Below are 16,333 nucleotides of genomic sequence, written 5' to 3'. Positions count from 1 at the left end.
TGCAACTGGCACATAAAATAACTTCAGACAACATATACACACATATGTACACATACACATATTTTAAATAAGCTAAGTCTATATAAAGGAGCTTAAAATCAAAACTGGGATTTGGATTTCAACTAGTTAACTTATGCTGGAGCTTATTCTTCATACAAATCTTCGGAGAGTCATAATCACATTTTCTGGCATTTTAATGAACACATCACAAGAAAAAACTGCAGAAAGGTCTATTGTTTTAAATATTACCACCGTACATTTGGTGATAGCCTCATTTGCCTGCCACCCATTTTGCTGTCCTCGATTTCCATATGCTTCACGGCAGCTCAGCAATGGAGGACACGGTAATGACAAAGTGACCAAGAAATCCAAGCTGTTGGACAACAACACTAGCACTTGACACCCGAAGTAAACCTGCATGAGCTATTGCCATGTTACTTTTAAGTGAACCTTTTCATTTTCTAAGAAGTCCAATCCAAACACTATTTTTCTATTAATGAGCTGATACTTTCTACAGAAAAATGCAGCAGAATGAGTTTTCCCTACATAAGAGTTTGCAAAACACAGGCAGAAATCCAAACACGTGCAAAAACATCTCCAAAACACCTCCGGGTACATTGTTTTATTTATTACATCCTTCACCACCACCAGCAGGATTTTTAGCCTCTATATGTAAAACAACCTCTTATCACTACGTTTAACTGTTACCAGCCCTATGCAAAGCCCTTTATTTTTCAGTCACTAAAAATCATTGCAAAACCAAAAAAATCAAACTCATTTCACCTGACTTTCAAATATATTTCTTCTAAATACACTCAATGTTTTTGAAAGGTATGTTATAATATAAGATGATACACTGTCATGAAAAAAATAAACGCAAATACAAAACACAGTACATATTAACAACTTGTAAGCAGAATGATTGTCATCTCAGACCACAGAAGCAGAACCCCTTGACACTGTACACGGCCACACTACATAACCCCATTCGTGAAGTGACTTGGCTTTGCTATGATAGCTATGCTGAACAACCCATCTGCACCCTTTTATTTCTGAGAAGACTTGGCATGAGAGGAGAGGACTCCAGTGTTTTCATTGAGATACAAACTGTGATCTTCAGCCACTGAAAATATATAACCTCTGACAAACTGGAACAGAAGTAAAACACTATTCTCCTGGATGTGATGTGAGAAAAACAGTTACAGACCACACCATTCTCCCCACCCCCACTCTCTCCTTCCTTTCCCCCCTCAGTCATCCAACATTTCACCTAAGGAAAGAAGTACGTTAAAAATATTTATATGCACATTGCCAATCTGAAGCTCAGCAAGCCAACTAAAATTCCAAAAAATAAAAGGACTTACCCAATGTGTCTTTTAGATTTTTAACCAGAGAACCTTTCTTCAAGCTGTTTTTTCGCTCCACATAATTTGATGGCACATATCCCGTTTTGTTGGCCGCGTTTCTTACCCTCCACCATGTCTTCGAATCATCTAATAGCCAAAGACGTTCATTTTTCTTGATGTCAAGTTCTTGGTCCTGCTGTGCAGTGTAATCCCACTTTGCAATAACAATAACTTCTTCTGTCATCTTTCATGGAGTCCTTCTGCAACAAAATAATGTAACATGTTCATCAATAAATTACATCATGCAAGTCTTGCTCAAATTTTTCAAGCTCTCCTGAAATAGGCGAGTAAAGGGAAGGGAAAACAAGAAAGCCATACAGAGAAAAAAATCTCAGAAGGGAACTGCTTTAAAAATAAGGAAAGTCCCACTGACCTTTCTTGCTTTTTCTGCCACTGAAATATGACAACACCCTGATAATGAAGTCTAGTCATAAGATCTTCGCTGTATATGAAATATTATTCAGATATATATTAACACAGTGTAAGTTATAATCCCCATTCCGTTTTTGCTATATGCGTTATAAAACTATCCCAAACCTAGCATTCGAAGTTCTGATTTGAGAAAAAAATATAACAGTATTCCAAAAATGTATTTCCTTCCATCCTAGTTTTCATACTTAACACATAAATCCTATACTCACAGTCAAACAGACATATTACTTAGAATTTTTCTGCATTTAAAGTTATCCATCTTTAAGTAGGAAGTTAAAACTATTTCAGTATTCAACACATTGGGCAATGTGTTTTAGTGGGGAAATCTCTGCCACCAAGAGGGTACTGTTTCAGTAAGCCTCTGTCCAAATCATCTTGTAAAGGCAGCACACGAGTGCCATTTTAGGAGAAGCCTTTGCTTTGCTGCCAAGATGAGCACCCACTGTATTTTCCTGGGACCTACTGCCATTTCTTCCCTACCCTAAACTTCTCCAGAGTGCCAGAGAAGACTGAACAAATAGTCTTTTTTGACTTATCTGTAGCAAGAACTATCTTTTCAGAAGCTATTTGTCATCCGCATGCCTCCACAGTTTCCTACGCATCAGGTAATTGCCAGGAACAGAGCAGCTCCGTGACAATCAGTGAGCACAATAGCGAGCAAGGAAGAAAGGAGTCCCAGGCCAGTACCACCGACATTCCAGCATATTATAATGCCAACCAAAACAGGGTTACTTTTATCCCCTAAATTAGAATCACAGAACCATCACGACTGGAAAAGACCTTAGGGACCACCAAGTCCAACCATCAACCTGACCTGCTGAGCCCCATCACTAAGCTATGTACACTAACGCCACGCCCCCACATCCCTCAAATACCTCCAGGGATGGGGACTCCACCGTCTCTTCAGGCAGCCCATTCCAACGCTTGACCACCCTCTCCATGAAGAAATTCTTCCTGATATCCCATTTAAACCTCCCCTGGTGCAACGTGAGGCTGTTTCCCCACGTCCTATCACTTGTCCCCTGAGAAAAGAGACTGACACCATCCTCGCTGCAGCCTCCTTTCAGGTAGCTGCAGAGAGCACTGAAGTCTCCTCTCAGCCTCCTCTTCTCCACTAAACAGTCCCAATTCCTTCAACCACTCCTTGTTAATTTTTTTATTTTTTATTTTTTTAGAAATTCTTTGAAAAACTTCTGAGAAGTTGCTTCAAGTTTTCTGATTGCTGGGTTTCTGTTTGTTTGCTTTTGGGTTGGAGGAGGAGGTCAGGAAAGAGTGGGAGATGAGAATTTATTTGAAAATCAGTGTAGCAGACTACTTTTTTAAAAAGGGAAAGCTGTACATTTGCAATAAATAACAGTTTAGTAGAAGCAGATTCCAGACGACTTCAAATTATTCATGTCCAAGGATCTTTTTAGCATGATTTGACTTTGTTGCCTAATCCTTACCAGTCCACTAACCTAGGGTAAACACGGACACTTTAATAGTCTACTTGACAGAGAACTCAAAATCCATAACCTCATTCAGAAATTGTTCCGTTCAGCATGTAAGTTACACCACTTCTATTCAGAAGTGATACTGCATTCTATTCTGCAATTTGTAAGTACACACATACACTTCCTCCCTTTCCAAACAAAAAACGCAGAGGAACATTCAGCAGTTAAAAACACAATTTGAGTATGGGTCTACGTAGCTGACAGCCCCAAAATGAATTCAAAAAGTTGGGATGTTTTGAACAGTAAAGAAGAAACAGAAGTCTTTCAGTTCAAAATGACTGTGGCGTACGCATACAGAATTGTGATATTTACAAGAAAAAATCATTATACCCTTAAAAAAATCCCCCCCTAAAACAGTAATGCTGTCTGACACTGACAAAGACATAGGAGAGCCTGAGCTCTGGAACGCCGTCTCCCATAAAGCACTCTGGTTTCTGACTCGCATGCAGTGGGCAGATAGCCTCCAGATCGATGTGCTGATGTAGCCATGGGGAGACTGCAATCAAGCGTGTGCTGGATGCCGCTGCCGTCAATATAAACTCTCTCTCCAAACCAGATCGATCCATTTTATCTCGGCAATTGTAAAATGGTCAATTCGCACTATTCCTGGGGATATGGAGAACATGAAGAAAGCGAGCACTAACAGTGCAGCTGGCTGACGGTGCTCCCACACAGGTTCCGCTTCTAAAATGGTTATTTTCACAACACAGGCAGGCTGAAGTTATCTAGCCGTATTACAATCTGTTAATTAAAAATAACACATCAGGCATAACATTGCACTAATGACTGATGGAAAACTCTTAAACTCCTCCCATTCCTCTAAAGCCAAAAAAAATCCCTGAGTTGTCCGCTGCTGTAAGAGTCACCGAGCTTTCCCCAGAGTGTTGGACAAGGACGGAAGAGAAGCGCAAGAAAAAACATGTGTCAGGGCTGATGAGGTCAACTATAGGGTCTTTGGAAACTCCCTTGGGACAGGAGCCCTAAGCTACCTGATTTCCACAGCTCCAGCTTGGTGTTACACAGGACTGCCACTCTGAATGAGAACTGCCACCACATCACAAGCAGACTCCTCGCATCTGTAGAAATGTAGGAAAGCCAAGTTTCTCAGGTGGCATGCTCATACACAGCCCAATTCAGTAAAGCAAGCTGGGTTTTGCTTCATGTTAATGGCACAAGCATCTCTGCCCAACAGGGGACAGGAATTACTCCTTTCTTATAAAGGGTCAAAACGCATCGTACATCTGCAGTTAAACATTTGTCCACTTAAAGCTGTCCGCATACATGCGGAGGGGTTTACTTTGTGTTTTTTTTTTTTTTTTTTTCTTTTAAGTGTGAGGGACCAGTATTAAAGTTCTTAAAGTTACTTTCTTAGGGTTGCTTCATTCGACTTGCTCCATCGAGGACAATCCAGTTCTTCCTGTGACATTTGCAGAGCTAAGATTTCCTTGTACGTGAATAAGGACACATTTGTTCTCCAGGAGGGGGGCTGCAGAATTAATGGTTTTGAAATGTTTCTGCCGCACAGCAATGTGCCAAACAAAGGATTAGAAGCAACGACATAACTAGATCTGGGGGAAAATGTAAGGAACAAAAAACAATGCAATCTTCCAAAGCATTTGAGCGTTCCATATAAATTTGACATGCACTCAGAAGGCAAAAATTCTTCAGTATGTTGCTTTCAGACTGCACAACCAAAACCAGTTCCTGCAGACTCTAATGCTAACATGCCTCTTTCATATCAAGAAAACCCATTACTGCTAGGAGCATGCTAGCTTCTGGCACGTTCCTCTGCAAAAAGGTCCCAAGTCCTAACAGTGAATTACCAAACCTCCTCCTCACATCAGATATGACAGCATCTCGCACTTCAGAAAGCACCAATAAAAAGCTTTGAAATACCTATGCAAGCAACTCCGAGTTCATCAAATGCAACATAGCCACTTCTCACTACAAAGGATTGTTTTGCCTTAAAAAGCGTGTGTGTGGCCTTGGGTTTTTAGGTTACTGAATCTACACCCCAGACCTTCAAAAGGCGATCTCTGTATTAGCTACAGGACATAACACTTCCAACCCCTCTTCTGCCTCCACTGCTAGCAGGGCCGGTAAGCTACTTGGTTTTACCACCCCTGTATTTGCCAAAATGCTGGAACCGATCAGTTGGAAACCACCAGTTCTGTGCTTTCACTGAATATTCATGGCCTATAAAAGCTAAAGCCAACCTTGTTTAGCAGACAAGGGCTTTTGGAGATGGCATCCAGCTCTAACAACAAAAACGAGTGGTAAACAGCAAGGCTTCCAACTGGACGGGAGCACATCCCTTACTGGCCAGGCTTAAGCACTGAAACACAAGAGCAACCAGGCAAGCTTTGGTTATATCCCCAACACAGCTGTGAGAGTCCAAAAAATAAAAACTCTCTCTTTCCCAGAAAACGAGGCTGTTTAAACCCGATTTCTCTAGAAAATACACCATGTTTCTTTCTGGAGATTATAGCCAGAAGTTAAAAATGAAGCATGGAGAAAGTGAAAAGAGTGACTGCAAAGCTTTGCAGGATAAAACTCTGACCAGTGGGTACTGCATTGAAATGACAAGTGGTTTTCTTAAGGGGACCTCAAGCAACTCCCCTATAATGGCAATTTCATTAATGCTATCGATGCTACCATCGAAATTCCCAGTTATCTTTCCACGAGCTTCTGTGTCTACGGCTCCTAAGGTAGCAGCTAACTTGAGAGGTAACATCTGCACCGTGCTTCACCCAAGCAGCCACTAGCAGATAAAACCAAAGATAAAATACCTCAACAGCGAACTCCGGCACGATGTTGTGCGATACTAAAAGAGCTGCAGTCTTTGAACTGAAGACAGAACTTACTGAAGTATAAATGTCACGGAAAATGTCTTTGGGTACAAGAAAATTATTTTTTTTAAAAAATTATTTAGCTAGAAGTAAAAGAGCAGCTTTTGGTAGCTACAGAAAAACACACGCCTTGGGGAAGGAAGACAAGCAAAAGTGAGATGGAAAAAAAAACCTGAGTTATTGAGCATGGATTTCTAATTCATGCATAAAAACAACAGCTACCAGAATTTCCACTCTGTTCCTAAATATGGATGGTTCTGAATCAGTTTCCAGAAAAACTGCAACAACGCTAGGAATACCTGCGCGTAAGCATTGGATCGAGCTCAGCTGTTTCAAACACTTTGTCTCTTCTCTCCAGCTGATGGCTTGGATAGGAGACAAAGTCCTCCTTCAGTGGCAGCTGCGCTACTCCAGAAGCCCACATGCAAATGTTGTAACACAAATACATCCCTGGGGGAGAGAGTGAGGCTGGAAACTCTGCTAGGCTAGGATGGCAGTGAACAAAATCCCAGCCAAGTTAAAGTCAGTTTTAAACAGACTGTACTGAAGTCCGCTCAGACAGGTGAGGGACGTTAGCTAACCCTATGGCAGAACAAGGCGAACATCTGATACTGCTGCTCCCGCACGGACTTTATCAGAGGAAAACCTGGAAAAGAGGTGACATCCAATAACTATCAGTGGTTCAAGAATTTGACAGTGTTGAGGGAGAAAAAAAAAAAAGAACCATCCACTTACGGTCTTTGGAACCAACGCTCTTAGCACTGAACCATGCAAGCAACACTATTTATGGGAACTTCAGCATAGAGGAACTTAATTTGCTCCCACAAACTTGTAAAACTGCTAGTGATTTGTCATATGAAATAAATTACTTGGTCAGTTGATAGCATCATCAATATAAAACTTCCTGAAGTTGTTACACAGATCTCACTCTCTACAGAGCTCCCCAGGCCAGGATTCTTTGTTTTCCTCTCCAGACAGGGATAATGGGTTTCTTCCACAAAGATAAATAGAGACGGGTCCACTCCGGTATGCCATTCGAACAGGCACCTTCTGCTTGAGCCTGACACAGGCACAGAGTGCCACCAGCTGAATGCCTGGACCCAACGGGCAGCAAAACATCACCTTCTCTTGCCTCCAGGAGGAAGGCTGGGGGCTGTGCAGGGACACACAGGGTTAGCGAGGACAGCACGCGCGGGAGGCACGGCTGAACTTTGAAGGCACCCTGAGAAAAGAAGCGGTTGCTCTCCCCCTGTGCACGATTCAGTTTGCAAAAAGGAACATGACTGAAAAATGACCGACAGTAATGCCTGAAATGTAATCCCTCAGCAAGGGAACAAGCAAAAATTCTATTAATAGGCGGTGACAATGCATATAACAGACCGTTCTGGAATTGGACGTGCTCCTAAGAAAAGAGAGGCATTATGCTTAACCGGTACAGAGGCTCTTAGGTGACGCTGATGTACATAAGACAATCACTACACAATATTAAGTCAACTCTCTTGGGTCTTGGAAGAATGAAATGATAACTAATGAAACAGCAGAGTTTTCCCTAAGACCTGAGGGCTGAACAACCTCCCCTTCTCCCAACCTGAAACTTTGAAACTGGGTTTTGAACCTGCACCCTGTGCTGCTGAAGGCCCAGCCACCCGCTGTCCCCTCGCTTCCTCTTTCACAGGCCACAGCAAATGAGCAACGCTTGGTCTTCCAAGGCAACACAGCTGTGGAAAATAAACGTTCAAAACACTTCTTCCAACAGGGACTCTTTCGCAGTAAGTGGATGGGCCTGCTGCATTCAGTAATTAATAAAATAACTTTTATTGTATCACTTCATCTGAAATATACTTTATTACACTGAAGCCTTCCTATTTATGAAGATGCAATCTATTCGAGCCTGCCTACTGCTTCAGGAGGTTTGAAGCTGCATCTTCACTTAAAGGTGTTTTATTTGTTGCATGTGTGTTTTTTTTGTTTGTTTGTTTTATATGTGCACCTGGATGGATAAACCAGCCATTCCATGCAGAAGGGGTTCAATAAAGTGCTGTTCTACATTGAGAATTAAGTTTCACTCAGCTCTTTAGGATCAGGAAAGCACCAAAGACCAAATTCAGAAGGAATTAAAAAGAACAGAAAAGCACATTCAAATGAAAACTTGTGAAAAAGAACACGCTTTTTGGACGTGCTGTTAGCTATTTCCGGTAGTGTTGCATTTCTGATGTTTAAAGTATGTACGTTTGGGGAAAACCAGGAAAATACCATCTCCTTCATGCAAAAGCCAAAGTTAACATAAAACAAGCACACTGTTATACATCTAATGATTGCTACAAGAAAGTCCTAAAATGCAGAAGCTTAAAAAGAGTAAACAAACTGACCCAAATTACAGCAAATAGCAGCCCTTTGTTGAAACTGGTAAAACCCTTTCGATGCTTTGTCACGACAGCTCTTCGCTGGAGCTCAGAGAAGTGGAGGTGGATCACATAAATGCCACCTTTTCTAGCTGCTTCTGCAGCTTAACACTTTAATACCGCATATAATGTGTGTCAGTCAACCTCAGGAGACATTATTTCTTTGGAAAGAGGTCACTGCAACAAAAATTATAACAAGGATACTTCCCCCACTTCCTTCTCTAAAGAAGGTTTCAACTAAATAGCGACCAAACATTCACCATCTGGCTATGCAGTTTTGAGGTGTCAAACAGATACCTGAGCAGAAAAATCTGCAACAGGGTAGAAGAGAAAGCACGATGGAGACTCACAGTCGATGCTTTGTTGGACTCGAGCTCAGCAACCCTCAATCTCAAGCTTTAAATTCAAGAACTGTGACTGGCCATCGAAATACAAACTCACAACTGGAAATTTAAAACCAATGGATGCATTGTTTTTATCAAAGGGAGAGTTAAGAAAAAGCTGAAATTGAACAAAGACCTCTCTTCATACTTTTAATTTAATGACCGAGGAACAGCAGAATTTGAATGCTTAAAGATCTATACGCATATTGAAAGCATCACAATATAACTACAGATACCAATACCTGTTGCAAATATATATATACACACAAATAATCTCATACATATCTCGCACGCATACAAATATGTACACATCTCACTGGAAACCAGTGAAACAGTTCCTAGAATACTATCTGAACATATAAAATATGCAGACAAACAAAAAACAAATCAGAAATGTAAGGAGGCTTCAGACTGGGGATGGAGGAAAGTGATAAATACTAGCACAGAACCCATGGTTGAGTATAAAAACATACCTGGACTGCCTAAAGTTGCTGACTTTTAAAGCAAACGTGACAACTAGTTCGGGGATATTTCAATGCTAGGTCTTATTAGGATGCACTGACTATTGAGCTAAAAGTGATAGCTAAGTAAGTGCAAGTGATTATCATTAAATTTAATTTGATGTGCATTTGATGGCCAAACAGCCACAAACCATAGAAGCTGAAGTTGACACTTTAAGGAGGAGGTCAGTTTCCAAGAGCTGAAAACAATGATGAATGGAAACTGTAAAGAATAAATGTGAGCAAAAGATGTAAATAAGTTGATTAACTCTGAAGGAAGAATGTTTTATTACATTTTTGAAACTACTCTCACAATTTTGCATTTATGAAAGAACTATTATACGCTCAAAAGGACAGCCTATTTTTTAAAAACATGAGCTCAAAAGCCCTAAAGATTTTGTGTCCCCTCCCCCTTGCTCCTTTTTTTCAAAATGAAAAGTCTGACAGCAACAAGCACAAACGTTTCTGGAAATGCAAACTGAAGTATCAAAACAAGTACAGTCCATCTAACTAAGAACTGTAAAACATTATTAAAATGTGTCTGGCATAAATTAAACATTAGCAATAGAATTCACATAAAATTAGAATATTAAGTTTCTTAAACATGATTTAAGAAAAATTAAACATGATTTAAGAAAAGTGTTCAATATGTATTTCTACGCTATGGGATTATCCTACAGTGACAGCTATTTTCTGTTCTGTCATTAGATAGGGTAGTAAAAATAGTAAGAATAATTAAACACTTAATCCTCAAACGCACCCTAAGGTAGCAGAACTGCCCACAAAGCTTTTACAGTTTCAGTATCAACTCTGAAGAAAATTTGGAGCTATGAAGAAATTCCAGAGAATTAAATCTGTGCCGCTAATTTGAAAGCATAAATTGAATGTCTTTGGTAACAATGCCAAGCAGTCAGCTTAAGTCTAACTCCAGAAAAATAAAGAAGAGACAAAGGATCCCCCCCCCAAAAATACAGAGTATCAACACATTACGGATGTGCAGTTAGTACTTATTAAAAGGGCTTTCAGGAAGATAGGCATAATGATATAAACTTTTTAATATATATATATTAAAAAATTATATATGTATACATATTTCATTTCAGCTGCTGATTTAGGTCTATGCATCTACTTAAGTCAACATCCACGAGCTGACTGGCAGATCCAAGGAATAACTTCCCAGGAAGGCTCAGCAGAAAACGCGAGTGCTTCCAGAAGGCCCTGAGCCATTTGCTCTCGGGTACAATAGTACAATAGTACTTAGCTTTGAGTCACCTGGAGAACAAAAAGAATAACTGCAGATAAATACTTGAGGGAGGGCGATACAACCTGGCGGACTGGTTAATTACATTTGAGATTTTTTTGGCCTATTCACTGCAATGATCCATTTCTGGTCGGCTCTAAAGATTATGCAAGTGCTTTTTTTTTTTTTTTTTAAGATGCCAGCTCTTACTAAAACATAATTGGGCTGCGCATCTTCAAAAAAGTGAAGGATTAGTCTTAATCAACCAGCAATTTGAAACTAAGCTAGCTAAGTAACATTATCGTGATGCTATCAAAACCCCTGCCCACACACATCTCGAACCCTCTTCCTCTTTTTGCCATCTATTGTTTAATGGCACGGTGCTGTGAGGTTTTGTTTTTTGTTTCTTCAAACGGATGCCTCTGACAGCTTTTAACCAGCACTTGCTCCTCTCTGCCCTACCGTGTATCTGGTGTCCCCATCTCTAATACGCTGCAGCTACACCACGGTGCCTTGCATCTTGGGTTACAAAACAACTGCAAACAGGAAACCTCAAGACTGGTTTGGTGGTAACGAATTTTTGCCTAGCTCCAACACAGCACAAAAGTTAAGCTTGTTTTCTGCCTTAAGAGTGGTTTAGAAGCCTTTTAAAAAGCTGCATAAAGGAGTAAAGAAGAATACAAACGAAACACACCCAGAAAAATCTTCCTTCCTGCCAAGGAGCCAGTGCGGCCTTTTACCACTCGACAACACGAAGCCTCACTTCATACACGTTCATGTAACAGCACGCTGCAAAAAGGAGTTTGAGAGAAGCCTCGCAGCCAATGTTTTCGTGAAGCCTGCCCCACGAATCAGTCCGTCCAGAGGAAGTGAGCAGGGACCGACCAAAACGCTCGTTCAACACGTGAACTCCCCGTTCAGGAAAGAGCAGCACGAACCGCAAAGCGCGCGCCCCCTGCGTGAGGCCTGCGGCCCTAAGGACGGCCGCCTCGGGGAGACTGGGCCCTGTGGGGCCGGATCCAGCTCCCCACCTCTCACCCCTGGGAGTGGGGAATAAATTCGTACCATTTATTTGGAAAAGCAGCAGGTTAAAGCATTACTTCTCCACCTGAAAGTAGAGAGAGAAAACCCTGGACAGTTACCAGACAGGCCGCAACCAAGAACACAAACCTGAGGTCCAGCCTCCTATTAATTCACGCAGCGATGCCCTAATTGTATGGGGCATTCACTCTGCTTCACGTTGTAACCTCCATACCATCTTCCCGATTTCAGATTTATCTTTTTTTCCAACTAGTGATACCGCGATGACCCAAAATTTCCTGGTCCGGGACACTTCAAGATCCAAACACATAACAAATATGACACTCTAAAACACGAAACGCCAAATACTTCTTTTCCTGTTTATGTGATGAGCACGGAGGTGTTCTGGGAAGGCTAAGTTCTAAAAATCTTCTGATGTCTTCCTTGAAAAGGATATTTCTATACCCCTTCTGGAACAGCATGCCTATTGTGAGGTAGGCAGCGTTCATTTTTAGCTTCTGACAGACGATTTAAATTTCAAATTTCAAAAGACAAAAGCTGGTATTCTACAGGAACAAACTGGTATTACATTAACACACGTTCAGCAATACTAGTTCCGAGCCTTGTAACTTACCTATGCTTAAAAAGAAGTTATGGAGAAAGCACTCCCACAGGTCTTAGCTAAGCTAGAACACAGGATGGTCATTCATGCATAGGACAAAGGGTTTATAATAAAAAGCAATCTCAAGTCTTTCCCTACAGGTGGGATTACTATTAAGCCATCACCCAAGGACAACCTTCAGGAATTTAAAACCAACCAATCCACCAACCAAAAAAAAAAAAAAAATCCACCATATTTCAGCTTGGTGGTTTTGTCTCTCTTTTTCCTTTAGAAATTTGTCTTGCATTTTTATTTCATTAGTTGATCTTTCATAACACATATTAACAGACATTACTAGCAATCTTCTCGAGACCAGGCAGAAAATGCTAAGACAGAGTATTTTTGGAGTTAGATGACTTTAAAAGTGCTTCAGCCAACCCAGATGGCGTTTTTGGAAGTAGGTATTTCTCCATACCTTAAAGACCACACAAAATTGCATCTCTTCCTGTCCCTCTTATTATATACACTTACCAGAGAACACAATGAGCATCAGTTTAGTTAGCTCTGGTCTCAGTCTGCTGCAAGAAATAAATTTAAAGAAAACAAAAAAAACAACAACATCTGACACTAAAGCACCTCCGACCGCAGATAGCCAGCTCGCGTCACTTCTTACCCATCGCTTCCTCTGCCCCCAGCCCCCTGTGCTCGCCCCACCTGCCTTCAAAGCCTGGCCCTGTGCCTCGGGCTGGGGGCTTTCTCCTCCGCCCCCCCAGAGCCCTGTGCAGCTGCAGCTACTGCCGCTGAGCTGCTCTGCTGTGACTTCTTCCACGACCAGGCGAGGAGCTGCTTCTCGCTTTGTTCTGAATGCACTGCCATCATAAGCAATGCTTTTCTGCACTCTGGATAGCGATGGTGCAACCCCACACCGTGCAGAGAGGAGGTCTTCAGGCTCTTCAGCTGCACGCAGCACGAGGCAGATGTGAAGGAGAGATCTTATTTGGCTGCAGAGTAAACCAACCAGAACCCCAGCCTCTGCCTTACTCTTAGGTAAATGCGGCAACAGCAACAGAAAAGAGCAGCAGCTTACCTTTTACTGAATTCTTTTAAAAGCGCTTCTAGAAAAGCCGCTCGGTGCATTTGAGCTGGTTATTAGCTAAAGGAAACTTTTTTGGGGGTAGGGGGTGGACAGCAAGACCTCGCCTCTGCTCTATAAACAGCAGCAGTGATGAATGGCCCGAACTCAGAATTACTTTATGGCTATTTCTGAAAGTCAGAGATATGGACAACCTTAATGTTTGCTGGTGTTTAGACCGTTAGTTCCCCGTTCCTCCCAGCAGACAAGACTTAAGTCTATTTGCACATTCAAAAACACGCGAAAACCAAAAGCAAGATAGAAAAGAGGGGAATATCCTGGAAGAATACAACACCCATGAAGTGTCTGGATGAGACAAGATGAGAAATCACTTCCCAAACAAACCTCCCCATGGTCCCTTACAAAAGCGGGGTGTGGGGAGCCAAACACACAAAATCGTAGAAAAACAGACACTGGTTTTAAAGTCAACATTTAGGTAGCATTACCTACATGACAGACTGACGAAACACGCTCTGTGGAATAACAAATTAAGCTTGCTGCTGCTCATGCACTGATGGTCTCACTTTCACACCAGCCATCAATAAGGCTTCCCTCTCGCCTTGAAATTTCAAATCAGCCACCTCGGACACAGCGAAGGTTATGAAATTTTATAAAGGACGCACGCTTTAATTTCTTGAAGGACTTAGAAGGAAGTGTTTGAACGATTTGCTTCCGCTGTTTCTTCTCTTCCCTTAGCTCAAACATTCAATGATCTGTATGTATTATATTTCATTAGAAGGGCTAGTACATTTATGCACTGTATGAACAAAGAACAGTCCTCAAACGTAAGAAGTTTAACCTTGATCCTACACAGAAGGACACAGCTCAGAATCACTGTAGATTGCTACGTTTTACAGCTAATCCCTTGAAACACTGCTACCTACTTTTCCAGGGATTTCACTTTAAACTGTCTATAAAATGCTGAAAATAAAATTGAACTGCTGACCTTCTGTTCCCCAATAGAAAAATCATATATTCTAACTAGGAAGAGATGTTTTTTTCAGTTCAAAAGAGCATTTATTCCCACTAATAAAAGCAGTTTAAGCATAAAAAGAGGAGCTTTTTTAATTTCTAGGCAATGCTTTACAGTTTTAAGCAATTTATCCATCACTTTACAAAAACCATCAATCTACCGAATGACATATTTTGAAAAATATGTATATTAAAACAATTTTTAACTTTTTATTTCACAGAGAACTAAGCACTTTAAAGTCCCTGTCCAGTCTCTGTTCCTGTGAGCTTTCCAGTTTGCTGCTATTTCAAATACTGAACAAATCCTTACACTTGTGGTTTTATTTATTTATTTTACCAAATTGCCTGGAACAGAATTTTTATCCAGTACAGAAAAGGTGTGTGTGGTGGTGGGGAAGACAAATGACAAATACTGCTTCAGTGAACTCTCACAGCAGAATTCTGTGCAGAATCTCACCAGAGCTCATGGTTACCCTAACACCTATTGCCCAAATCTAGAACAGAGTTTCTTAGGCAGAAAGCTACTTTCCAGAAGCAAGGTCTTTGACTGCTACAGGTTAAAATAATAGCTAGATATAAGATATCATCATTCTTGATTCTGTGCTTATGTGTGTAACCAAAGAGGCAGCTGGAAAGGTGCTGTATTAGATTTCATTAAAAGACAGCTAATGCCATTAAATTTATTCCTGTGTAAATTTGTGCATTGTTCTGAAGAAAATCAAACCCAAGACAGTTACTCAGAAACCCATCTTTTTAATTTCCTGATAAGAGATGTACACGGAGAAGGCATGATTTAAATGAAGAGACCTTCTTGCATCTTGTGTGAGATGTAACTGCATGCTACAACATCACAAGTCACTTGCCGGTCAAATCAATGACCGCTGTGCTAATGCTGCACAACCCAAAAAGCATACGCAGTGGTGAAAAAGGGTTGCCTGAGTCTCCCCCTAAAGCTATCTGCCCCCCTTTGAGCTAATAACTTTGCAGAGTCAAAACTCTTACTACTCCCAAAACACAAATGCAGGTGAAATTCTAGTCATCCCCCTTTTCCCAATAAAAGAGGCTTCAAACCAACCTGTCCTGCAGATCTTAAATTCATTTAAATTTGAAGTCAAGACCGAGCTCTTGGTCTGGAATGTTAGCAGCATTCATGTATTTTAAGAAAATTATTTCTTACATATCTTCCTCCAGTTCGAATGAGTTCCTCTTCCAGAAGAAACAGCACTTGTGAATGCTCTGCCACATGACTACAACAGCAGGAAGCCTCTGTTAATTCCTCAAAGGGGAGGGCTACAAGGCAGCACCAAAAAGCAACACCATTCACAGAACAGGGACGTTATACAAGCATTTCTGTAGAACGTGCTCCAGAGAACTCAGATTACTGTGAGCAAGCTAAGGAGTGCACTTAATACTGAACTCTTACCTCTCAGTTCAAGGGTCAGCTGCTCTAACACCGCTCACACAGATAACCTAGAAAGTCACTGCACTGCTGTTAGCCCTAACGTGATTCTCCACTGCTCCAGAAGGTGAGCTTCTGAAAGCAAACTTTCACCAGGCAGAGACTAGGAGTATCTGACTTGTTCCATATAAACAGTTAACCAAGAATAAGTCATTACAAGAACCTGCATTTCTATCAATGAAATATATAACCAACAGAGACCAACACTGCCTGGCAGTGCTGGACTCTTTTTCTCCTTTATTCCTACTCTCAATGACCGTACTTGAACAAAATTGAGTCTTCCCTAACTCCTCTAAATATCCTCCTACTCTTTCATCTTCTGCCAGAAATTTCTGCTCAGCTCACTTTTCTGGATAAAATCCACCTGCAATAAGGAAACCAGTTCAAAATTAAACATTTAGCTTTGGTTGCTACATTGCATTCCCTTTCATTTAGAAATGGTAG

At 41.1% G+C, this 16,333-nt stretch overlaps 1 protein-coding gene across 8 annotated transcripts in view; it reads right to left on the bottom strand.

Annotated features, from left to right (window-relative positions):
- NCK2 (NCK adaptor protein 2) overlaps window positions 1-16,333 on the bottom strand; it is an 85,049-nt gene that overhangs the window by 28,686 nt on the left and 40,030 nt on the right. For 2 of the 8 annotated variants that reach the window (XM_035557956.2, XM_035557955.2), the window contains 2 exons: window positions 3,709-4,072; window positions 1,365-1,606 (listed from right to left, as the gene is read on the bottom strand). In XM_035557956.2, the coding sequence (XP_035413849.1) occupies window positions 1,365-1,590 (226 nt within the window). In that variant the 5' untranslated portion in view covers window positions 1,591-1,606; window positions 3,709-4,072. Of the gene's footprint in view, window positions 1-1,364; window positions 1,607-3,708; window positions 4,073-12,857; window positions 13,297-15,505; window positions 15,816-16,333 lie in introns of those variants that run through there. The other 6 variants (XM_035557954.2, XM_035557953.2, XM_050709918.1 and 3 more) reach the window with 5 other exon arrangements.

This window comes from Cygnus atratus, chromosome 1 (assembly GCF_013377495.2).
Source record: "Cygnus atratus isolate AKBS03 ecotype Queensland, Australia chromosome 1, CAtr_DNAZoo_HiC_assembly, whole genome shotgun sequence".
In the NCBI taxonomy this organism is placed as follows: Eukaryota; Metazoa; Chordata; class Aves; order Anseriformes; family Anatidae; genus Cygnus; species Cygnus atratus.
This window is presented reverse-complemented; position numbering and strand designations above follow the sequence as displayed.